The 26,969-nt window shown below is 35.4% G+C and overlaps 1 protein-coding gene across 2 annotated transcripts in view; it reads left to right on the top strand.

Moving 5' to 3' along the window:
* The window catches only part of LMBRD1 (LMBR1 domain containing 1), a 116,088-nt gene that overhangs the window by 4,133 nt on the left and 84,986 nt on the right, over nucleotides 1–26,969 (top strand). For both annotated transcript variants that reach the window (XM_047859541.1, XM_047859543.1), the window contains 4 exons: nucleotides 2,306–2,482; nucleotides 7,664–7,724; nucleotides 23,520–23,617; nucleotides 25,729–25,796. In XM_047859541.1, the coding sequence (XP_047715497.1) occupies nucleotides 2,306–2,482; nucleotides 7,664–7,724; nucleotides 23,520–23,617; nucleotides 25,729–25,796 (404 nt within the window). The remainder of the gene's footprint in view (nucleotides 1–2,305; nucleotides 2,483–7,663; nucleotides 7,725–23,519; nucleotides 23,618–25,728; nucleotides 25,797–26,969) is intronic.

The following is a 26,969-nucleotide window of genomic DNA, read 5'->3' as shown; positions in this document are numbered from 1 at the left end:
CAGTATTCTCTGTCTTAACTATTTTGCTTGAGTTGCCCTTACCCTACTTGTCTGTCTGGTTTTGGCAAACATCTTCCTTTGCAGTAATACCTATCACTTTGAACTTTGTAAAGTGCAGATCTTTTTGAAATCCATCAAAAAAATTACTGAATACTTTGTGTGTCAGGTCCTGCTAAGGATAGAATGGTAAAGCTCAACTTGCAGTGGCTTCAAATAATTTGAGGAATGTTTTAAATATTTGTGAATTCATTTAAAACCAAAAATGGTAAAATATTAATATAAATTAATGAAAAATGTTTTCCTAACACAAAAATAAATTCATAAATAGCCAGAATTTGACACTAGGTCTTATTTTTCCTCCAACATCCAGTTTCCAAAGTCTGCATTCCCTTCTTACGTTATTTTTTCTGCTGTTCTGACACCAGCTGAAATATTAGTAATATGAAGGAATTACATGCAACAACTTGGATGGATTTCAAATGCATTATGCTAAGTGAAAGAAGCCAGACTCAGTAGATGACATGCTATATAATATAGTACATTATGACATTCTAGAAAGGCAGAAGCTACCGGGACAGATAACAGTGGTGGAGAGTAGACAGAGGGGTTAACTACACAGGGGCAAAGGGGATTTTTCTGTGGTGGTGGAACTGTTCTTACATCTTGGTTGTGGTAGGGGAATTTGGAAGCTGTGAAACAAGTTGAGTGGTGGTGTTAGTTCAGTTCAGGCTCCTGAACTAGGATACCCGGAAAGGAAGTAACAGTGGAATCTGTTGAAGAGAGTGAAAGGACAAAACGACGCTTTTGTCCCAGAGCTCTTAATAGAGTTTATTTAAAACAATGGTTCTCTCTTATGGTTAAGTCATATTCCATTGCCATTTGCCACAACATGGATGGACCTAGAGGGTGAAATAGGCCAGAGGCATAAAGGCAAATACCATATGATTTCACTTATATGTGGCATATAAAAAGCAAAACAAAAAACCAGAAACAGACCCATAAATACAGAGAACAAACTGGTGGCTGCCAGAAGGGAGAGGGTGAGCGAAATGGGTGAAGGGGAGCGGGAGGTACAGGCTTCTAGTTATGGAATGAGTAAGTCATGAGGATGGAAGGTCTGCGATATTGTAATAGAGTGGTGTGGTTATAGATAGCAGCTACACTTGTGAGCATTGCATAGGGAGTAGAATTGTAGAATCACTATGTTGTACACTGGAAACTAATGTAACATTGCATGTCAACACTACTTTAATAAAATAAAAAACAAAATAACAGTGGTTCTCAAATTTGGCTCAGATTGGAATCCTCAGGCTTTTTAAAAATGCTGTGGCCTGCAGGAACCTCACTCTGATTTGTGGGGACAGCATAAAGGTATTTAAAAACTGCCCAGGTGATTCTAACCCAGCCTAGGCTGAGAATCACTGGATTAGTACCTATCTGTAATTCCCTACATTTGAGTAGAGGAGAGTTTCTCAAAATGTAGTTCTTGGACCAATAGCAGCCTCAATTGGAACTTGTTACAAAGGCACATTTTCTGGGCCCACTCCAGACCCCTGAATCTGAAACTCTGGGGGTGGCGCTTAGCATTTTTTACTATAACAAGCCCTCCAGATGATTCTGATATTCCCTAAAATTAGAGAATCGTGAGCAAAGTCCTATGCTCTGTGTTAGTCATTAGAAAGGCATTGACAGCTATTAAGAGTACCTGGTGGATTAGAGATATCATCCTCAGTACTTCTGAGTGTACTTTTATCACTGGAAAGTTCCTTGCAGTGCACAAGTACTCATTTTTAATGTTCACTTTTCTTTGTTTAATGTCCTTTAAAATTTGAATTATATTATAATTTGTCGATTGCATCGTGATTATTGGCAGTTAGTCTTTTAGCTGAATGGTACCCTTGAACTGTCATAATGGGGCAGAAGTTAATTTCAATTCAAGTTATATTGTATTAGTCTGGAGAAATCTATAGGTAAAAAGTATGTAAAGCTAATTACAACTATGACATATGAGACCATTAATGATTGCAGTGTATTCAATGAGGATATATGTAACTGAGCACTGTTATCAATAACTTGTTTTTTGGTGTGTCTTTGCATCTAAGTAAGGTTGTACTGCATTCATGAAATAGGCTTTGAAAATTATAAATCTAGAATAAGGTTATAAGAGGTAATGGACCTTCATTACACATGTAAAAGGACCTTCATTTGACATAGTTTCCCATTGGAAACTTTCAAACACATGCTAAAATCAGAGTTAGAGAATACATAGTGCAGTAGCAAAACATTTCTTTTTGTTGTCTTTCAGGCTATTTTGGCATTCTGCTGGATATATGTTCGTAAATACCAAAGTCAGCGGGAAAGTGAAGTTGTCTCCACCATAACGGCAATTTTTTCTCTGGCAATTGCACTTATCACTTCAGCACTTCTACCAGTGGATATATTTCTGGTTTCTTACATGAAGAATCAAAATGGTACATTTAAGGTAATTACTATCGTACTTTAAGGTAATTACTATCATACTTGTGATTTTTTTTCCCCTTTCAAATTCTTGGCAAAGAAGTGTTTAAGTTTAGTAGTCCAGTATATATTATGCTTCTGTTGTTGTGTCTGGGAATCAGTGAGGGTGCATATGCAGCACAGAGGCTAAGAATGGGACAGCCAACGTGGAAGACTAGAAGTGAACTGGTACTGATTCAACAACTTTCCAAGTGTGAAGAATACCTTTTGTTAATCCGAAAATATATTAAGTAATGCAGTAGGTTTTATTTTGTATCTCTCCTAGCTCCCTTGAAGTTTGAGTTGATTTACATTAATGAAGTAAATAATTTACAAGGGCTTTTTTTAGTGGTGGATCACAATTGTAGTCTGTTTCACATTGAGTACTTTGAGTCTGTATGGTATATGGAAAAGACCACTAAGCTAGCTGGGAGTTACAAGACCTGAGTTCTAGACTTGACTCTACTATCTAGGCTATATTTTGGTCAAATTAGTTAAGTTTTCTAGACTTCAAGTTCTTCATTTTTAAAATGAAGGATGTTGGACTGGAAGATTTCTGATTTCCTTTCCAATTATGCAAATTATTATTTAAAACTTTTTTTTTTAATGTTTGTTTATTCTTTGAGATTGAGAGAGAGAGAGAGAGAGAGAGAGAGAGAGAGCATGAGCAGGAGAGGGGCAGGGAGAGGGAGACACAGAATCTGAAGCAGGTTCCAGGCTCCAAGCTGTCAGCACAGAGATTAATAAAACACATGAAGCTGCTCTTTTCATGGAGCTTACATTCTGTAAGATCAGGCCAACAGTAAACAGTCAAAACAAGTGAATTTCATGTTGATACATTCTGTGAGGAAATATAGTAGATTGATGTGAAAGTTTAAGTTGTGGGTAATTCAGACAGGGGCACAGGAAGGCCAGATTGTTGGAACAGATTACTTGAGATGAGACCTGGATAAGGAGAAGCCAGTCAGGTGAAGAACCAGAGGGAAAAGCCTGTGGGGAGAGGAAACAGCAAATACAGAAGCTTGAGATGAGTTTGGCCTATTTGTGGTATTGTGGTGTTGCACTTCGGTACTAGCTGAGATTAAGACGAGGCCTGGTGGATTGTTTATGACCTTAAGTCATGTTAATAGAACTGTATTTTGGACAAATTACCTTCAAAATGCCTATTGTATATATAAAAGTGGAGGTATCAAGTAGGAGTTGGAAGTGTTGCTGAGAGGTGTAGGGAGAGGGGTAGAGAAGTGACTGCTGGCTTTGGTCAGTGGTAAGCAAGGAACAAGATAGTTTCAATGGAGCACATGGGTGGTCAGGTTGGAGTGGGTTAACTCTGGATGGGAGGTGAGGAAGTGGTGATAGGGAATGCTGAAAACTTTTTGAGAACTTTTGTTCTCTAAGGGATTAGGAGGTGGGATCAAGAGAGGTGTTGTTATTTGTGGTGGTTATGCGTATTATCTCTGTGCTTGATGGAAGTTACTAGAGTTGGTATACTTTAGGATTCAGTACAGTGGGAGAAATTTTTGAGAGGGAAGATAGGATATCATTGCAGGGACAGTGTTCTTGAGAAAGCAGAGGAGTTGGAGATCTAAATGTGAAAGGATTGGCCATAAATAGGACTATAGGTACTTGGCTGGAGGAAGGACTAACATTTGAATACAGATGGAGGTAGGTGTTAGATTTGGTAGTAAGTTGAGTAAGCTCCTGTCTTACGGCTCCAAATTATTTTAGGGAACTCCAAGTCAGCGTTTTTTAGGCATTGACATTTTGTGCTGGTTTATCTTTGTTGTGGGGGTTATCCTGTGCATCATAGACAGTTAACACATCTTTGCTTCTACACACAAATGCCAGTAGCACACTGACGCTCCCCCCTACCCCCTGGGTCTCCATTGCCAAATGCCCATGGGAGCCAGAGTCACCCCTGAATAAAAACTACTGGCCTAAGGTAAGAATACCAGGTAAAATCGAGGTGGGTTGTGTAGTTTTGGGTTGGGCTGATCATTTCAAAGTGTCATCTTGAAGAATAGAAAGGAAATTTTACATGCGTGATCCACTATATCTTCGTTCTATGGAATTTCTATTTTCCTTTCATCTCAAGTGGTCTTTAATATTCTCTAGTATTAGTTCTTGGGTCTTCAATGACTCTGTAGTTTCTTTTGGTCTCTACCTTGGGAGGCAGTGGTCTACAAAATGTATCAAGGGCATAGCGGTTCTCAAAAGGTAAAAGAAGGAAGGTTTCATAAACTAAGCTCTTTTGACAGTATATACCTTGGAGGCAAAACTGTATAAAAGCCAAATGCACTAATAGTACTTGAATGATGTATATTTTACACATATTTTTAGCTTTAAAATAGTAACAGAAATATTTTCTTACTGCCATAAGATTTGGTTAAACAAAAGAACCTTGCAGGATGAAAAGTACTAAATGTCAATGAATCTTTGGCTTTAGATTACCTTAACATACTTTCTACTTTTAACTTTTTTCTGAGGTTGGGGTCTTGTTTAATTTTAAAGTTTAACTTTTAAGTAATTCTCAATGGCCACATTAATTATTGTGGGATTATTTTGGAAATTGGAAGGGAGTTTGTATTAGGGATAGATGAATTATCCTCTATTTCAAAAAATCTTCAGGATTCAGAAATCTTTTTAAAATTCTGTTTTGTGCATACACAACAGCTAAAGAAACTGTTAGGAGCTGAAGTTTTGATTATGTACATACTAATTTGGATACCTGAATCATTGAAAAAATTTCCAGTCATGGAACAGAATTCTCCCCAGTGCTTTGCCATGGCCATGTGGTAAACACTGTTGCAAATTTTTTTTTTTTTTTTGGTATATGTGTGGGTGTTTCATTTTTTAGACAAAGATTGCATGTGTTAAAACTATTAGCTGCAATGTGTTCTGTGCTATCCCCTCATGGATATCTATATATGCTAGTTTATATAGATTCCATTGTTTTTAATGTCTATACAGTTTCTCCTCAGGCATTTAGATTATTTCCAGTTGTTGTTACTGTTTTTTAATTTTTTGAACAACACTACACTGAATATTGTTGGATAAAGAGCTCTTGAGTGAAGAATCAATAAACATTTGGTGCGGGCTGGAATTACGGAGAGAATGGTCAGCAAGTACACAGGTTCTTATCTACTTGACATTCTGCAAAATGATGACCTTTCCCAAAGTGCAGGTGCTTTAGCAGAGGTACCTCTTCCTCCTTTTGTTCTCTCGCCTTATATGGCAAGAAGGAGAATGTCCTTGCAGGTAGATAAACAGTATGGACTTGGGTGCCGGGTAGTGTGCACTTGATACAAGCTGTTCATGAGGTGCTTGGACATTCCAGTTGCTGAACATCTAGAGACTTTGGGCTCCTTTAGTCCTGTGAATATGGGGTTCAGCTCCTCCTACTGTATGGGAAATGGAGGCTTCATTTTGGTAGCTTGTTGCCATATAATCCAGTAAGAGCTCTTGAGGTCATTCATTAGACAGTACTATTTGTCTTTAAAACGTATCTGTGTACTGATACCTGTCCTGATTTGTGTGAATCTTTTTAGGATATATTCCAACAAACAGTGTTTAGATCATAGACTATTTTACTTACCATGTAGGAGATGGCTTTGTCTCCACATTTGCCACTAATAATATGTTTTAAATTTTGCCACCTAGGTAAATGAAAAGTTACTATAATAATAGATTTTTATGTTTTATTAATAAAATCTCATAATTGGGTAAATTCCTCATTGTTGATCTTTTTCGAAAAATTTCCTAGCTCTTGCCTGTATGTTTTTCAGATGATTTTTTTAATCAGCATGTCAAAATACTCCACCTCCTAGTATATTGGGATTTGGATTGGCAGTATATATAGTTTTTATAGATTAATTTGGAGGGATTTGGTATTTACAATCTTTTCATGTGGGAACATGTGACTTTCATTTATTTAGATCTTTAAAAAGTTCTATAATCAATTTAATTTTCTTTGTATAATATAACATTTTTATTTAACCTATTAAATTTTTTATAGTCTTTATTGCTATTGGAAAAATACTATTTTTATTCTACTTTGTGTGTCAAGGTTTTGCTTTTGTGGTGCTAAATTTGGATTTTCCACATTTTTGTTCTTTTACCAATTTGTCAGCAAGAAATTCATAGATGTTCATTGTTCAAAGTGTTTGTAGGTGAAAAAGAAAAAAAAAGAAAAACCTAAATTATTTTAGAAGGAACTTTAAATGCTGATACCCTTCCTTAAGAGCCAGTATAGTGGGATGTTGATACCACTTGAGCTCTTAAAGTGTTTATAGAAAAGAAATGACCTTTGATACCAATTTGAGCCTTACTACTTAATAGCAGTAGTCACTTAGACTCTCCACATTTAATTTTTCATATGCATAAAGTTTAGGACATTTAATAAAAAGATTTGCATTTAGTTCTGATTCATTAGTATACAGATTTTTTTATTTGAAAAGATTAATTTGAATTATATTTTCTAAGTTAAATTACTACATTTAAATTACTAATTTAAAGAACACTTGTGTGGGATGAAGGCAAAGAAGTTTAGATTGACTTTTTTTTAGGTATTTTTAAAAAATGTATATTGTACTCAAATATCTTTTTCTAAAATTCAATCGTATTTCACTCTCCGTATAATAATTCGTCACTATTTTCTGTTTTCCTTAGGACAAAGTCCAAAATACTTAGCATGACTCATAGTCCCTTAAACCTGGCTCTTTCCCTCCCTTGCTCCACTTGCTTTTTCTTAGCTTTCCAAAGGCTCTAATGAAACTATATATTTAGCTTCTTGCAGTTTTTTCAAACTTTCAGGTATGTTCCTCCTATTTTCTGTACTTCCTACTGTTTGTTTTTTTTCCTCCTATTTTCTGAGAACGACCTTTCTTTCTTCATTTTTCGGGTTAGAATCATTTTGGGAAGCCATCCCTGATCTTTAGGCTGAGTTTGGTGGCTCCTGTTTATGTGTTTCCCTAGAACTATGTTGTCATCTGAGCATTTGCCTGTTGAAGTTTGTTTACTTATCTGTCTCTTAATTAATTATTGAAGGCACAGGCCATACTTGTTTAGTTGATGATGTATTTATAAGTGACATTCAGTTATATTAAAACCTAATTGTAATTGTTACACAAATGGATGTTTCGTTAATATTTCTATTTCCTTTTTATCCCAGGACTGGGCTAATGCTAATGTCAGCAGACAGATTGAGGACACTGTATTATATGGTTACTATAGTAAGTATCTCAGTTTCATTTCCTATTTGGGCTGCTAACCAAAATGTAGAATTAAGCTATGTGTAAACATTTTGCTATCACTTTTGTGATTATTGTTTCAAAACTAGGAGTAAGTAATACAGCAATACAGCATTCATTCCCATAATCTGGAAACTTTTAACCTACTCTGCTTCATTTGGGTTTATTTATATGTCTCTCTAGAGTTTCAGTCAAGTTACTTTAAATCTCAAGTCTTGTCCTTTGTTAACATTACCAGTTTCCCAGTTGCCCTCTTGAGTTAAAAAAATCTCTGTTTTCTAGACATTTTTTTCTAAGTATTGACACTAGTAGAGGGTACACTGGAGAGTTTGTAGCATCAACTTTATTGTGCTATACTGATCCAGTTTAATCCAAGGGATTCTGGTTGATTGGGTCTTTCCTCTCTCTTCCTTCCCGAATGTTCAATTATAAAAGCTTATTATAAGCACCTAAATGTTTCCCAGATGTTCTCTCTGGATATACATGAGACTTGTGTTTTTACAAAAATATTAATGCTGATTTAAGGAAGGGATGTCATTTTTTTTTCAGCAATGAATCAATATGTTGAATAAGAATTCAGCAGGACACTAAATTGGAAACTGAAAAAACATAGCAGTTTCTTTTGGTGGGATAATTTTTTCAAGGGTTTCATTGAATTTTAACTTAGTTGCTTTGGCTCTGCCTTTGCCTTTTCTCCTGATCTAAAATCTTCAGAACCCATGAAATTCTATCCCTCTGGCATGTATTTTAGAAATATTTTGTGGTATTTTAATGTAGAATTCATTATTTCTGATGAATACATTAAATGTAAATTATAAAATATAAATTTGACCTGTTAGAACCTTCGAAATGGTGCTGTATTAAACAGAATGTTATCTTTTCAGTACAGATTTTTGTAGGATGTATATAAATCACTTCAAAAAAAGTTTTGGGGGAAGGGAGCCTCTCTTCTATGTGACACCAAAGTGTATTTGTGCAATAGAGCACATGACAAGATAAGGCAACTTTTATCTTGGTGCGGTCCAGGTTGAAGAGCCATATCTTATCATTGAACCTAGAGGCTACCAGATTAATCCATTGTAACCAAGGTTACAAAGACTTTTCAACGTTTTTTTGTTTTTGTTTTTGTTTTTGTTTTTTTAATTTATTTTTGGGACAGAGAGAGACAGAGCATGAACGGGGGAGGGGCAGAGAGAGAGGGAGACACAGAATCGGAAACAGGCTCCAGGCTCTGAGCCATCAGCCCAGAGCCTGACGCGGGGCTCGAACTCACGGAGTGCGAGATCGTGACCTGGCTGAAGTCGGACACTTAACCGACTGCGCCACCCAGGCGCCCCAACAAAGACTTTTATACAGGAATGTTAATTGAATGAACATGTTAATGAAGCCCTTCCAGTTGTTTTATGGAGAGAATTAATCTACCTAAAATGATTTTAGTGTGTATTTTTCTCAATTCTCCTAAGGAAAGTATGTCCCTACTATTTTAAATGCATAGCATGGGAGATAAGTTAATCATTACAAACAGTAGAGGACTTAAGGATAAAGGGTTTGATTTTTGGCAGAACTTGAGTTATAGTTGGAAACATAACTACCTTGGGATAGTATAGTTGAGATACTGACCTAGGGAAGAAATTTGCATGAGAAGCCAAATAATGATAGAAGATTTCTTGATGACTGTGGATTCAAGGCAAGACTAATATTAATGGTTTTTGGCATAAAGTTAGTCATATCCACCTTAGCTATGGCTAATAGGCTCTTGGCTTTTACTTAGATGGTGACCTACCCCCCGGGAGCCTAAAGGATTATATAGTTTCTGAAGTAGTTACTATTCCCAAGCCCACCTGTTTCTCCAGAAATGCTAGATATTATCCAAAGAACTATTTTTATGTATCCATTCTGTGAGATTCCATAGTTTATCTAATTACTTCTAACATATCAACATGTTTTCATTGTCTAACCTTGCCAAGAACTGTATGAGACTTTCATATTCAACGTTTTACTTAATTTTCATGAATGTCATTTTTTGGGAAGTATTTTCTATCTTTTACAGATGGAGAAATTGATATTTAGCGATATTAAAGATCACCTTGTTAGTGAGTGGCATAGCCTAAAGCTGGAGCTTTGTGGCATTAAATGAGCTGCCTTTTAATAAATGGTTCTGGGGATGTTACCTGTGGGAATTCTTCATAGCACTTGAACCCCCAGGGCAGCTCCAAAAATCATCTGGGATCTTTTAAATAATACGGAATGCTAGATTACACCCAGAATGAGTCTGGTTTACTTTGGTGTTCCATTAATGTCACCAATGCTCTTATCAGAAAAGTGTTATGTATTGGAAAGTTGTAAAACTCAAGGTGGTGGATTCAAGTTTTCCAAAAATCTTAATTTTCTTTTGAAAACTTAGGTTTTATTGGGCACCAATACTGTTACTTATTTTCTTTGAAGTGACAAGGCCACTTTATTCATTTTTGAGAAAGTCCATCTAATACTCAAGCCTGGATAACTACTGCTTGTCTGTCAGTTGTTCTTTCAAGAAAAATGGTGTTCTTTGAAAAAGAGTGCCTAGTGTAGCTCACAAGTGAAATACCAGAGTGCTTCTCACAAGGGCAATTTATGTGCACCTCTCTTCTCACAGGATATTAAAAAGGTGGGTACTCAAAGGTAGACATCTAATGGAATTATTACCGCATCAAAAGGGACTTCCCTAAATAAAAGTTTTCCCCACTGGTGATTGCTTGGTGGTGAAAAATATAATAACTATGGGGTAACTGGTGGCTCAGTTGACTAAGTAACTGACTCTTGATTTCGGCTCAGGTCATGGTCTCACAGTTCATGAGTTCAAGCCCCATGTGGGGTTTTGTGCTGACAGTATGGAGCCCCCTTGGGATTCTCTCTCTCCCTCTCTCTTTCACCCCTCCCCTGCTCTCTCTCTCTCTCAAAATAAATAAACTTAAAAAAATAGTAGCTGTTAGTGGTATGGCTAATGACATTTTGATATTATTATGAAAATAATTTTCATATTTGCATACCCTGAAGTGATCCGTGCTAATCTAGGGTCTGGAAACCGTATTTTTGAGATACTTCTGTTATATTAATGGAACTTTGGGTATGTTTTTCCTGGAAACTCAGGCCAGCTAGCTGCTGCTTCTACCTGCTTGTTCTCCCCTAGCTATAGATTGGTTATTAACAGTCCTCAGGTACCTGAAGCTGCCTGCAAAGGAGTCTCCTGGAGCTTGTTGAAGGATGAGAGAGTAAAGTTGTTTATTTCTGCCCTTTTGCCCTATACTCATAGGGATTCTGTACTCAGAAGAGACCCCCTCATTTGAGGCTATTGTTTATCCTAGAAACATTCAGGATTCAGTCCTTTTTTCCTTTTTGAATGTTTTTATTTCTTGATTTATATCTTTAAACTTCTTTGATATTTTCTTTTAAAAAACTGCTCTTGTCTGACATTTTTGTTTCACTTCTGTTTTAATCTCATGTTTGAACCTGTTCAAGTTTTTATCTCACGTATGTGTTTAGGCTTTTTATCTGAGTTCTATTTTTACATTTCAAATTTATTTTAATCTTTAAATTTTTACATTGTATTAATTGTAATTTATTGTAAAGCTTACTATAATGTTTTCTCTAACCATTCTTGAAATTTTTAGTTTCAACACTTTCACTACTTTTTTAATTTCTTTTTTTAAATTTTTAATTTTTAAAAAATTTTTTAGTTTTTTAAAATACAATTTATTGTCAAATTGGCTAACGTACAGTATGTAAAGTGTGCTCTTGGTTTTTGGGGTAGATTCCCATGGTTCATCACTTACATGCAACAGTGCTCATCCCAACAAGTGCCCTCCTCAATGCCCATCACCCATTTTTCCCTCTCCTCCACCGCCTGCTTCCACCTTCAGTTTGTTCTCTGTATTTAAGAATCTCTTATGGTTTGCCTCCCTCCCCTTCTGTTTGTAACTATTTTTTTCCCATTCCCTTCCCTATGGTCTTCTGTTAAGTTTCTCAAGATCCACATATGAGTGAAAACATATGATATCTGTCCTTCTCTAACTGACTTATTTCACTCAGCATAATACCTTCCAGTTCCATCCATATTGTTGCAAATGGCATGATTTCATTCTTTCTCATTGCCAAGTAGTATTCCATTGTATGTATAAACCGCATCTTCCTTATGCATTCATCAGTTAATGGGCATTTAGGCTCATTCCTTAATTTGGCTATTGTTGAAAGTGCTGCTATAAGCATTGGGGTACACGTGCCCCTATGCATCAGCACTCCTGTATCCCTTGGATAAATTCCTAGTAATGCCATTCCTGGGTCATAGGGTAGTTCTGTTTTTAATTTTTTGAGGAACCTCCACACTGTTTTCCAGAGTGGCTGCACCAGTTTGCATTCCCACTCACAGTGCAAGAGGGTTCCTGTTTCTCCACATCCTCACCAGCATCTGTTATTTCCTGGGTTGTTAATTTTAACCACTCTGACCGGTGTGAGGTAGTATCTCAAGTGTGGTTTTGATTTGTATTTCCCTGATGAGGAGCGATGCTGAACATCTTTTCATGTGCCTGTTGGCCATCTGGATGTCTTCTTTAGAGAAGTGTCTATTCATGTCTTCTGCCCATTTCTTCACTGGATTATTTGTTTTTTGGATGTTGAGTTTGTTAAGTTCTTTATAGATTTTAGATACTAATCCTTTATCTGATATGTTATTTGCACATATCTTTTCCCATTCCGTTGGTTGCCTTTTGGTTTTGTGATTGTTTCCTTTAATTTCTTTTAAGTGAATTTTCATTTTACTTAATAGTTTCTCTAACTTTTTGTTTTGATTTTGTATGCATTCAGGGGTTGTAGCAATAGAGCCCAAACCAAAAGCGGGAATTATTCAAGACTGGTGTGTTCAGCCCTTCTGTAATTGTCCTATCACTTTATCCTAGAGACCCTTCCTTCTTCTGACACTGATTCTTGGGCTGTCATTTTTTGTGTAGATGTAAATTGAATTATATAGTATATATTGTTTTCTGTTTGGTTTCTTTAGTGTTTAGCATTATATTTGAGATTCATCTGTATTATTGCAGGTAACAGTACTTTGTTGATTGTCATTGCTATAAATATTCCATTGTATTAACATATCATAGCTTGTTTATTCTGAAATTCATGATCAGTTGAGTTCAGTTTTGGGCTGTTTCTTTTTTTTTTTTTTTTTTTTTTCAATATATGAAGTTTATTGTCAAATTGGTTTCCATACAACACCCTGTGCTCATCCCAAAAGGTGCCCTCCTCAATACCCATCACCCACCCTCCCCTCCCTCCCACCCCCCATCAACCCCCAGTTTGTTCTCGGTTTTTAACAGTCTCCTATGCTTTGGCTCTCTCCCACTCTAACCTCTTTTTTTTTTTCCTTCCCCTCCCCCATGGGTTTCTGTTAAGTCTCTCAGGATCCACCTAAGAGTGAGCACATATGGTATCTCTCTTTCTCTGTATGGCTTATTTCACTTAGCATAACACTCTCCAGTTCCATCCACATTGCTACAAAGGGCCATATTTCATTCTTTCTCATTGCCACATAGTACTCCATTGTGTATATAAACCACAATTTCTTTATCCATTCATCAGTTGATGGACATTTAGGCTCTTTCCATAATTTGGCTATTGTTGAGAGTGCTGCTATAAACTTTGGGGTACAAGTGCCCCTATGCATCAGCACTTCTGTAACCCTTGGGTAAATTCCTAGCAGTGCTATTGCTGGCTCATAGGGTAGATCTATTTTTAATTTTTTGAGGAACCTCCACACTGTTTTCCAGAGCGGCTGCACTAGTTTGCATTCCCGCCAACAGTGCAAGAGGGTTCCCGTTTCTCCACATCCTCGCCAGCATCTGTAGTCTCCTGATTTGTTCATTTTGGCCACTCTGACTGGCATGAGGTGATATCTGAGTGTGGTTTTGATTTGTATTTCCCTGATGAGGAGTGATGTTGAGCATCTTTTCATGTGCCTGTTGGCCATAGTTTTGGGCTGTTTCAAATACTACTGGTTTGAGGATCTAGTGTATCTGTATTTTTTTAAAAAGCATTTACTGCATTGTTGTCCACCATACGAATGCTTTTATTCAAAGAATCCTAGATTATTAGGTGTTATAATAAGTTCTTTTTGCTCTTCAGTGTTTCTCTAGTGAAAATAGATGTATGCATATTTGGATGAGGTAAGTTACGGAACTAAGGAAGAATAAGATGGACCAAGAAACTTTCAAACTCCTATTTCTATGCCATGCCTTTTCTATGCCATGCCTTAAGAGCACTTAAGAGGGCTTTTATGAAGTTTTTCGTTACTCCCTGTTGGTTAAATCCTGAAAAGTTGTACCTGGAGTCTTTACTATGCATTTTGAATGTAGGGTTTACAACCTCCTAGTGTCTAGTTTGAGATGAGTACTGTGGGACCTTGAAGTCATTTAACTTCTTTATGACTACTCCACTTGTGAAGTGGTGATAAAGTAGTATCTACTTCATGGTATGAGGAGTATGAGACATGTGGTATCTGGTATCTGTTGTTGTTTTAATTCACATCAGCTAAGAGAGCAAGGAAAGTAAACCCCTGTGCAATGATACGGGAAAATTAGAAGAATTGACCTAACATCTCATCAGATTTACATCTTTTTGATTCTTTGTTTTAAAATATTTTTTTAAGGGTTATTTATTTTTGAAACAGAAACAGAGACAGAAACAGAAACAGAGTGGGGGAGGGGCAGAGAGAGAGGGAGACAAAATCTGAAGCAGGCTCCAGGCTCTGCGCTGTCAGCACAGAGTCCCACGTGGGGCTTGAACTCACGAATCATGAGATCGTGACCTGAGCTGAAGTCAGACGCTTAACCGACTGAGCCATCCAGGCGCCCCACATCTTTTTGATTCTTTATTGTTGTGAAAACATCTCTAAATTGCTTTTTTAGGTAAGATGGACTGAGACTAAATTGGAAGACTTTTTTTTTTTTTTTTTTTTTTTTGATTCAGTTTTGTGAAGTTCTTGATGAGATAGTTGTGCTTTCCTTCCCCCTTCTTAAAAGACTGTATTCTTAATCATTGGGGGAAGTTTTCTAAATGGCTTTGGATTACATTTGCTCAAGACATTCTCTGGATAATGACTCCGTGAGACTTAGTGTCCTAAGGATTTGTTTCCAAGTGGAAATAGTAGAGGAAACAAACAACCAAAAAAAAAAAAAAAAAAAAAAAAAAAAACCCTTAAGGAAAATGACTATTCTTCAGACTACATATTCTAAGTTAAAGCCTATAAACAGTTTTGTTCTCTGAGTTGTATACTGTCAGATCATGCTCCTTGCTGTTCGAATCAGTGAGGTACTATTAACAGCAGTAGTAGTTACCTGTTGTGTGTACCAAATCACACCCAAATTTAGCAGTTTAAAACAAACATTATCTCACAGTTTCTCTGGGTCAAGAATCCAGATGCAGCTGACATAGCAGTGTTGCAAATATTGACAGATTTGATGTTTAGTCAACATATAATACTTTTATACTCGCAAAATATTTATTAAGCGTGTAACATATAAAGTTTGAAGTCCCTTGTGTGCCTTTCCCTGGTGCCATCTCTCCTCCAACCCCCTTAGAAGTAATCACTATTCTGACTTTTTTAGTCTGTTAATCCCTTGCTTTGCCTTGCTGTATCTGCCATGCTGTATCTTTGGTTTTACATTTTGAACTTTATACGAAATTACTTGTTTTCACTCAGCCTTATGTTTCTGAGATTCTTATGTGTTCTTGCATAAGGTGTAGTTTATTGTGTATGAATATAACACATGGTAATCAGTCTGGACATTTGGATTTTTTGCTACTAATAACTGTGTGAGGAACATGTTTGTACACGTTTCCTGTTGCATATGTGCAAAATACATAAAATTGATGGACCATAAGTTATGTGCATCTTGAACATTCTAAATAATGACAAATTATTTTCCTCATTATTTATACCACTTTAATTCCCATGAAAAGGGTGTGATCCTTCCAATTGCTCTGTATCCTAAAGTTGGTGTTTTTGTTTTTGCTGTTATATTCCAGTAGAACATTATTTACAAAAGCAGGTGGTGGGCCAGATTTGGCCTCTAGGCTGTAGTTTCCTGGCCCCTGGCCCAATCTATTACAGTTATATAGAAAATAAAAATAAAAGCTGTGTGTGCAATCAACAACTAAAAGAAAACATCCCAAAGGTTAAATTAGGTGGCATTTAGGTAGTTGAATTATGTGTAACTGTTTTATTTTGTGTGTATATTTTTATTTTGCAAAATTACCCAAATGAGTATATACTACCTTCAAAATGAAGGGGAGAAAAAGAACATTTAAAAGTGTTCATGTATTGGGGCACCTGGGTGGCTCAGTTGGTTAAGTGTCTGACTTCAGCTCAGGTCTTGATCTCATGGCTCATGAGTTGGAGCCCCGTGTTGGGCTCTGTGCTGACTGCTCAGAGCCTGGAACTTTCTTTGGATTCTGTCTCCCTCTCTGTCTACCCCTCCCCCGTTCGTTCACTTTCTCTCTCTCTCTCCCTGTCTCCCTCTCTCCCTTTCCCTCCCTCCCCCTCTCTCCCTCTCCCTTACCCTTTCTCTCTTTCTTTCTTTCAAAAATAAACATTTAAAAAAAAGTGTTCATGCATTATCTGAGTTCTTGGAATAGCAAGGAAACTGTAACCTGAGATTAAAATATTGCTATAAAATACTACTGACAAGGGGTGCCTGGGTGGCTCAGTCAGTTGAGCATCTGACTTTGGCTTAGGTCATGATCTCCTAGTTAATGAGTTTGAGGCCCACGTCGGGCTGTGTGCTGACAGTTCAGAGCCTGGAGCCTGCTTTGGATGCTGTGTCTCCCTCTCTCTGCCCCTTTCCCTCTCATGCTCTGTCTCTCTCTGTCTCTCGAAAAATGAATAAACGTTAAAAAAATTTTTTTAAATACTACTGACAAGGCTAATATTATTTGGATAATATGGAACGGCAAGACTGTGGCTGTAGTTTCAGAATCCATAGTGTACTTTTTTTGGAGTATAGTTGACACACAATGTTACATTAGTTTCAGGTGTTCTCTATGCCAAACTTTGATACTGCTGTGTATTTTTAGTTTTTGCCAGTGTGGCAAGTGTGAAATGATAGGTCCTTAATCTTCATTTCTCTTATTTTGAAAAAGAAATTGCATGTTTTTAAAAAATTTATTGGCTTTTTCAATTTTCTATTTGAGTTACCTTTTTTAAAGTTAGGTTGTTTGTGTTTTTCTAACCGTTTTAAGACATTTTTTTAATGTGCTCTGAGCTGTTCACACAGTGATTCCAAATATTTTATTTTTCCTCCCACTGAGTTCCACTCCCCCCATCTTTCTTATGAAAGTAGGGACTTCTGAGCTTTGATTTAGCCATATTCATGAACCCTATAATGATGACTGGAACATACTCATTAGATATTTGAGTTGAATACATTTTATCAGAGGAGATAATCATGTGAGGTGGTTTTTTTTTTTTTTTTTAATCTTTTAAGTAATGTATTACATAGGTAAATTATTCTTCAACCAACTTTGCACTCCTAGGATAAACCTTGATTGGTCATGATGGTGGCTTTTTTGGGTTTTAAATCTCTTGTTGGACTTGTTTTGCTGTTACCTTATTTGGGATTCTCTTAAAAATTGACTGAGAGGTGAGACTGGTTTATAAATTTCCTGTATCTTATTATTCTTGTCAGGTTTGCATATGAAAACCCTGCTAGCTTCATAAAATGAACTGAGAAGTATTTGTATTATTACTATTATTATTACTTTAGAGAATGCTATGGACTAGTGAGCATTACATGGGACTCTGTCCCATAATCTGTACCCATGTTTAATAACTAAGGGATAGAAGTGAGTGTGGTAGTTTGTACAATTATTTCTAATGACCTAGTCACAAAACTTGTTTCTAATAACTGAGTTCTGCTGGTTAGAATTCTTAATAGCCAGATGGAAGCACTTCTAGTAAGGATGAAACAATAGTTTCATTGAATTAGAGGTATTACTTCCACCTAACCATTTGGTTTCCTTATTCCATTGAAATGAACAGGCAATAATAGTTACCATGTTGGCTGGAATGATTGATGCTGGTTATTAGGGGAAATAGAGTTACTGCTACACAGTGAAGGCAAGAGGTATACCTAAAACCCAGGGGATTCTGGGGCATCTCATGATGCTAGCATGTTCAGTGGTAAAAGTTAATTGAGATCTGTTACACTCATGGCTCACAGGCTACCAACAGCTCTGGATAGTTCAGGAGTGAATGTTTGGGTTCTCCTATTTCTCGTGTCATATTCTGTTTTAGGGCTTACACCTGTCTGCTGGTTAACAGATTGGAAATACATGGCATGTATAGTATAGTGTTGTCCTTATTTTATTTTATTTTTTTTTAGTCTCATTTAAAATAAGTCTGGAAATGGGCTATTCAGGGATCATATGGCAGTACTATGGCATCATGAGGGTCGTAAACTTGTGTTTTTTTTTGTTTTTTTGTTTTTTCCTCTGCTCTCCATCCTTAGTACATGATTTCCATCTTATATAGTTACCAAAGTCCAAAATGATGGCTGGAGTTTAAGTTGTCATGTATCCATTTCAGGCAGGAAGCTGGAGAAAAGGGGAAGGACAAAAGGGGGCATGGCAGCTGAAATGAAAATGAGTATTTGGATATGCAGCTAGCAGTCCTGACCCCGGATTCTTTCAGCTGGGTAAATGGGATAATTTTAGAAGGCTTTTAGAATTCCCAGAATATCTTTATACTTTGACCCTCTAAAACAAAATGCTTTGTAGTAATGATTAATTATATCTCACAATATTGACTAAATTATCCTTTGTTTTAGTGTTTTCATCGGTAGTTAGGAGGAACAAAGAATGTCTAAAAATTCAAAAGCCTAATTTATCCCAGTTGGGGCACTTGGGTGACTCAGTTAGTTAAAGCATCTGACTCTTGATTTCACTTCAGGTCATGATCTCATGGTTCATGGGCTCGAGCCCCATGTTGGCTTTGGACTGACAGCATGGGGCCTGCTTGGGATTCTTTCTCTCCCACTCTGTCTCTGCTCCTTCCCTGCTTGTGTACTCTCCCTCTCTCTTTTTCAAAATAAATGAACTAAAAAAAAAAAAAAAAAAGCCTAATTTATCCAAATTCATTTTCCTGTGAGTTGCAATTTAATGATAGACATTTTTTAAAAGGTAGATTGTCTGCTTTGTGTATATGAAAAGATCGTAACAATTATCATATATTCTTTGACCCAGTTTTTGTCCATATCCTTTTAAGATGGACATGACATGATTGCTCTCTGTTCATTTGTTTTTGCTGCTTTCTTGCTAAGTTTTTTCAAAAAGAATTTGTTTTATGAGTTTAATTCTTGCCAATTTTTGTGGACATGAGGTTCTAAAATTTGTTAATATGTTTTCTTTGATGTTAGTGGGACTATTAAACCAAACAGTCTGTTTATCTTTTACTTGCTAGCAGCAATATTTTAACAAAAACGTTTACAAATTAAAGCACACTTTATAAAGATGTAAGGATATCAGAGTGTCATCACTGTTAAGAATAATTTTCCTTTGTACATAATTATCAATTTGAAGTAGAACTTTAAAAGAAGCAATTTCTCTGTTTCATGATAGTGGTAGCAGCGACTTTTTTTTTATTTACGGGTATATAAACTCAACCTGGACATTAGGGAACTAATCTGAAACACATAAAAATGTTAGTTTTTTTTTTCTTTACAGATTAACATTTATGGGCTAAAGGAAGGGATCTTTATGAAGGACACTGAAAAAGAATAGTCAGAAGATAGTTGATTTAGAGTGTGGTGTTAGCAAAGCAAAGATTTAGAGCAGTTGTTCTACATGTATTTTGAATCACAGACTGCTGAAGGGATATTATAGAATCTTCTCGGAATTGTGTCTGTTCCCCACTTCCTTCCTTCAGGTGTTGATTCCTAGAAACTGTCTCTTTTGGGATGTTCCTGTCAGCAACATACGCAAATTTTAGTTGCTGTACGTCTTCATGTCTCTTTACAGTCAGTAGCTACCACAACCACTTTTTTGACTTGTGTTGCAATAAATTAGTTTTCCAGTTTTAGAACTTCCTTAAGTTCAGTCACAAAAAATGTACTCTTGTGTCTGGGCTTGTTTTATTCCTTGTGTGTATCCGTAGTTTGTTCTTTTTTGTTACTATATACTCTATATACTAGTCATTTGTTTAAATACAATACCACTTAGTTTGTTTATCTGTTTACCTGTTGATGGACACTTGGATCGTTTCCAGTTTTTGGCCACTGTGAATAATGTTGCTGAGAACACTTTTGTTGTTCACCTGAGTCTGTTTAGTTATCGCCTACCTTCAGGAAGGCCTGCTTGTGTGGCTGACCCTGGACTAACTCCTGTGAACCCAATGCTTGGATGTACCTTGTATTGTGCCTGTTTTACAAGTCCCCAGTAAAAGCCCTGGACTCTGTAACCTCAGCAGGCTTCTCTGGGCAGAAACACTTTGCATATTTTGCTGCTCTTCATTGAGAGAGGAATAGAATTGCTGGATCATGTGGTAGTTGTAAGTTTAACCTGGTAAGAAACTACTAAACGGTTTTCTGTAGTGTTGGGCCACTGTACCCTGCCTCTAGCAAAGTATGAGAATGTCAGTTGCTCTACATTCTTGGCAGCACTTGGTATTGTCAGGTTAATTTTAGCTGTTCTTTTGGGTATGTGTATCTCATTGTCGGTTTAATTGACATCTTCTTGATGACTAATGATGAGGACCTTTTAAAGTGTGCTTGTTGGCCATTTTGTATATCTTCCATGGTGAAGTGTCTGTCTTTTGTCCACTTTAAAAAATGGGTTATTTGTATTTTAATCAGTTACAGGAATTAATTTTACAGTTTGTTATGCTAATTGAATACGATGTTAACTTATGTAGCTACAAGATCATTGATCACAGGAGTTCAGGAATACAAGTAATGTTTATGAAATAGCCATAGGCTGTTTGGGTACCTAAAGGCATAAGCCACCAAGTAGTAGACATAAGCAACATGCTGAGAGTGAAGCCAAGCCTTATTGCACCTGTTAATTTATGAAAATTTGGGGGATGTGGCTATCAGCCCACTAAACTCTGTTATGCTAATTTAGGGTTCCTCCTATTCTATATAAGTTATTTGATTAATTGATTATTTATTTATTTATTTATTTATATTTTGAGATAGTGTATGCACCTGAGCATTTGAGTGGGGCAGGGGCAGAGAGAGGGAGAGAGAGAATCCCAAGCAGATTCTTTGAGCTATTAGGGCAGAGCTCAAAAAGGGGCTCAATCTCAATAACCATGATATCATGACCTGAGCCGAAATCAAGAGTCCAAACACTTAACCGACTGATCCACCCAGGTGTCCCTATTCGATTATTTTAATCATAATTATTAGAATAGTATTTAGAGTGATTTGTAGTTGTGTCCCTTTTATTTTTACTTTATTTTAAAGTTTTTAGAATACTTATTTTGGTTACATTTGGATTATGTGTTATTTCCATTGGCTGTTAGATTTATAATAGAAATATTAATAATAACTATAGCTGATTCTTGAACAACACAGGTTTGAACTGTTAGTTACGCTTAATGTGGATATTTTCTGATAAATCCGTACAGTACTATAAATGTATTTTCCTTATGATTTTCTTAATAGCATTTTCTTTTCTCTAGCTGATGTTATGTAAGAATGTGTTGTATAATACATGTAACATATAAACTGTGTGTTAATTGACTGTTTATGTTATCAGTAAGGCTTCCAGTCAAGATTAGGCTATTAGTTAAGATTTAGGGGAGCCAAAAGTTATATGCAGATTTTCATCTCTGCAGGGAGTGTGCCTCAATACCCACATTATTCAGGGGTTAACTATATTCTCAATCTTGTGATAGAAACACCAGTGTTCATTACCCTTAAAGAGTTACTACCATTAATAGTTTCTCATAATATTAAAAGACTGCATATATTTCTTTTTTTTAATATGAAATTTATTGTCAAATTGGTTTCCATATAATACCCAGTGCTCATCCCAACAGGTGCTCTCCTCAATACCCATCACCCACCCCCCATCAACCCTCAGATTGTTCTCAGTTTTCAAGAGCCTCCTATGGTTTGACTGCCTCCCTCTCTAACTTTTTTTTTTCTCTCTCCTTCCCCCATAGTCTTCTGTTAAGTTTCTCAGGATCCACATAGGAGTGAAAACATATGGTATCTGTCTTTCTCTGTGTGACTTATTTCACTTAGCATAACACTCTCCAGTTCCATCCATGTTGCTGCAAAAGGCCATATTTCATTCTTTCTCATTGCCAAGTAGTAGTCCATTGTGTATATAAACCACAATTTCTTTACCCATTCATCAGTTGATGGACATTTAGGCTGAATTTCATAGTTTGGCTATTGTTGAAAGTGCTGCTATAAACATTGGGGTACACGTGCCCCTGTGCATCAGCACTCCTATATCCCTTGGGTAAATTCCTAGCAGTGCTATTGCTGGGTCATCGGGTAGATCTATTTTTAATTTTTTGAGGAACCTCCACACTGTTTTCCAGAGTGGCAAGACTGCATATATTTCACTAAACATCTGTAGTGCCCAAATTTAGTTTGCTGACAGTTATTTTATGATTGCTCAATAAAAATCACCTTTTACTTTTCTATTGATTATTTAGGGCTGTTTGCTGAGTTTTATAGCTATGCTGCATTTCATGGGGGCTGTTTCATAAGTGGCCTCCAGATAAATGAGATAGTGCTAGCAAGTATTAAGATCATGTTTAAAAATTCTATAACTTATATAATCATTCCTTTCAATAGTAAAGTAATTGAGGTTATATTATACATTACTAACAAATCCTTTTTTTTTTTACAAAGGAGTATAATGATTATTATCCTGTGATTGTCTTATATAATTATATTGTCCCTCTTTCCATGAACTTATGTACATGCAAATAAGTGTAAATTCACAGAAAATTTTAAAAACACGTTTCTTAGGTTTATGAAGCCTCTAAAAGTTGTTTATGTTGTTTTTGTTGTTAAATATACTTTGGCTGTTCAAATTTTAAGTTTTAGACTGAATTAAAAAAATACTTTGGCTACTGGGTCAGAGTATCTTTAGTATTATTTTAAAGCAGATAAATAGTAATTTGTATCTGTTAACTTTGAATCTGATTTTACTGTTTTACCATTCTTAACTTTTCTCAGTTTTGATTTGTGTAAGATCAGTTTTATAACACTACATATTTTAAACTTAGATTGAGGAAATTATTTGTACCAAAAGAACAGTATCAATTATAGCTGTTTCTTTAACTTGAGTGACTGGCAAATGTTTTGTCAACTTTACTTGATTTTAAGTTGGAAGGAATATAAAAGTTAACATTCCCTTAAATGAGGTGGTTCATAGGAAGTTCTTAGCACTGTGGTGAGTACATAGTAAGAGCTCAAATGTTAGCCGTCACACTTGTTATAGGCACAGTTATTATCATTATTATTGCTGAAAATTGACCCATAGTTAATTTGAATTATGATGGTGCTATTGATTTCTTGGGACAGGGATCAGAAAAGGCTGATTTGGATATTACAAATAAACATAGAGTTACAGGTATAAAGATCAGATGGGGGAGCAAATTTGGTATGTAAATGTGAATTTTGTTAAGTTAATTTGTATGTTAATATACACACACATAAGAATATATGTATAACAATTATTAAGTTCAAATGTATTCTGTAGAACTCAGTCTATTATTTCTTTCCACAGCCTTATATTCTGTTATATTATTCTGTGTGTTCTTCTGGATCCCTTTTGTCTACTTCTACTATGAAGAAAAGGATGATGATGATACCAGTAAATGCACTGTAAGTATGTTTATTTTAGAGGTCCCAATTTAGGGGGAAGAGGAAAAATTATTTCCTCAAAGGATGACATGACTGTTTGAATTTATTATAGAGTTGTGTTGTCTAATAGAAATACAATGTGAGCCAGGTGTGAAATTTCAAATTTTCTAATAGTGACATTAAAATAAGTAAAAAGGAGCAGTTGAAATTATTTTTAATGATACGTTGTATTTGATGTAATAGGTTCCAAGTAGTATTATAATTTCAAATAGAGGCAAAACACATTAATGAGATACTAAGTTTCTTTTTTCACACGAAGTCTTTGAAATTTAAAATGTATTTTACATTACAGCACATCTCAGTTTGAACTAGCCATATATCGAGCGCTCAATAGCCACATGTGACTTGTTTAGAGCAGTTCTAGAACAGGGATTGGCAGACTTTTTCCCTAAAAGGCCACGGAGTAAACATTTTAGGCTTTGTGGGCCATATAGTCCCTGTCTCAACTACTCACTTTTGCTCTTGTACTGTAGAAGTAGCCAGAGACAATACTTAATGAGCATAATGTGATCCAGTAAAATAGGAAGCAGGCTACATGGGGCCCACAGGACAGTCTGCTGACCCTTGTTCTAGAACGTAAAGAACACTTGCAGACAATTTTTACTAATCCAGGATAATACTCATATAAAAACCTGGTAAATATAACATACATGCATGTTCCAAATTTCAGACCATTGTCACTTAATATTGGTATAAAAATCTTAACTGAAATACTACCAAATTTAATTCAGAGGTATCTTAAAAATACATTAATATAGTATAACTGAGTTGGGCCCATCTCTAGATTACATGGGTAATTTGGAATCAGCACACCTATTAATATATAGTAATTTAATAGGTCAAAGAAATTGTATGTTGAAAGGTATTTGCTAAAATTGAATAGTTTTTTTCTGATTTAAGGGAAAAAAGCAGCATAAAAGGCATGTCTTTTGTCTTTTTATTGAGTTACAGGAATTTGTTTTATACCTTGGTTATATTTTGTATTTAAGCACAAAAAAATATATGCAGTTTTCACTCAAAAGCCAGAATTATGCTTAATCAGGTTTATTAAAACCTTAAAGTATTTGCATTAAGATCAGGAGCAAGTACATAATATTTTAACTGATTACCTGAGTGGTAAAAAGTACAATTTGTTAGAGAAAAAATAAGATGTTTAAATATTTATAAAGAAAGTAAAAATTAATTATTTGCAGATACCTATGTAACTCTATTTGAAAACCCAACATATGTAAGGTACAGTGGCTGGTTAGGAAATTAATGTTAAAAACTGAATGAGATACATGCTTTCTCTTTTCTCTTGTTCTAAAGTTCATCTTCCCCAACTCTTTGGTTGATCTTAAGATCCTCCTTAACCTTTAGTTTTTTTCCTAAAGCCTGTCTTAAGTCCTTTGTGAGGAATTCGTTTATATGAAGCATGAATTTAAATTTTAAAAAGTGATTTTTAGAGACTTCATTAGGCTGAGAGACAAAATTTTTTTTTTTTTTTTACCAATTTAACCTTTTCTTTGAGGTTAACTTGTCTTTTCGTATTTAGAATACCCAGCTTTGTATTTTTCTTTGTCTTTGAACAAAGATAATGATAGGTGTCTTATAAACTTACATATATGTTTTATATATTTTTGTTTTATATAAATACATATTTTATATATAAAGTATATACACACATATGCATATTAAATATTTATTGCAATTATTATAACCCATTTCAATGAATTGGGGGAGAGGTATTATAGATTCTGATTGCTTCCTGTTTGGGGGAATATTTTATTAAATATTCTGATAATTTTACTAATGATGCTCACTGAAGAATTGATTATGTTTTTGAGTACTGATTTTCATAAGGTCTAATCATTGAAAAGATTTTAAAATCTAGTATGGTTTGCAGAGATACTTATGATGTGGCATATATATTGTTTTTTATTAAATTTTAAGATTCTTTTTTTCAACAAGGAAATTTTATGCAGTTGAATATAAATGTACATTTGATATGAAAGTACTGTTACACTGTAGCAAGAATATTTTATATTTTAAAGGTCTTACTAAATGGTATACTTTTTCTCCTTGGCATCTAGCAAATTAAAACAGCATTCAAGTATACTTTGGGATTTGCTGTAATTTGTGCACTTCTTCTTTTAGTTGGGTAAGTCTTGATTTTTTCCCCCCTGAAAATGGAAATAGTATATAATGGAAATAATAAAGACTCATTCAGAAAAATGTAGAAAGAAAATATAAGAAAAAGAATAAACCACCTTTTATGTCATCACCAAGCAGTAACCACAATTATCCATTTTTGTCTGTGTTGTTCTGCCTAGACATTTTTTTATGTGCTCAGATACATGCAGAGTGCCCTTCCCCCCATACATATGCCCTCCATGTTATAGTTTTACAGAAATGTGATTTCATTTTATGTAATTCTTGATAACCTACTTGCTGACATATTTTAGGTATGTCTTTAGGATAGTAGTGTGGATTCATTATTTTTGACAGTATTGCATTCTCTTTTTAGGATACAGTTTATTTAGGGGCACCTGGGTGGCTCATTTGGTTAAGCATCCAATCTTGATTTTGGCTTGGGTCATGATCTCATGGTTTGTGAGCTTGAGCCTCGTGTTGGGCTCTGTGCTGACAGTACAGAGCCTGCTTGGGATTCTCTCTCTCTCTCTCTCTCTCTGCCTCTTCCCTGCTCACACTCTCCCTCTGTCTCTCAAAATAAATAAATGAACATTAAAAAAAAAGATGAAAGTTAAAGGATACAATTTATTTAATCTTCTAGTGACGACTACTTGGACATTTATGATGTTTGCAGTTTTTCCATTTTTATAAACAGTTCTTTGATGAAAACCCATCTGTGTATCTTTTCAAATCCAATGCATCAGTCTAAATCTTTGAATTAATGTTTGTCAGTGAGTTCCTTTCTTAAATCTTCTTCCTTAACGTTTTAATATCAATAAAGTTTTACAATTTTTTTTATACATTTAAAATTTTCTCTTTGGAAAACATTTATCCTTGTTAATGGAAGACATTTCTCCTTATTAAAATAGGTTTTGATTCTTTTTTTTTTTTTAACGTTAGGAAATGTGTGAGGTGCTAATAAGCTTTTAAAAGTTCCCTTTTGTAATTTGATCTCAGAAACTTCAATAAATAAAAAGTAGCATTTATCAAATGCAATTTGTAGTGGGAATAAAATTGGTCAGTAATCCTTTGTTGTTCTGAGTTCTTAGAACACAAATGCTTTATAATCAAGGCATATTTCCAGTACTCTTTGTCTGCCTTGATGTGTCATGAAAAAAGAGTACTTATTGAAAGAACATTT

This window comes from Prionailurus viverrinus, chromosome B2, assembly GCF_022837055.1.
Source record: "Prionailurus viverrinus isolate Anna chromosome B2, UM_Priviv_1.0, whole genome shotgun sequence".
In the NCBI taxonomy this organism is placed as follows: Eukaryota; Metazoa; Chordata; class Mammalia; order Carnivora; family Felidae; genus Prionailurus; species Prionailurus viverrinus.
The sequence above is the reverse complement of the archived record's forward strand: the minus strand, read 5'-3'. Positions and strand labels throughout refer to the sequence as shown.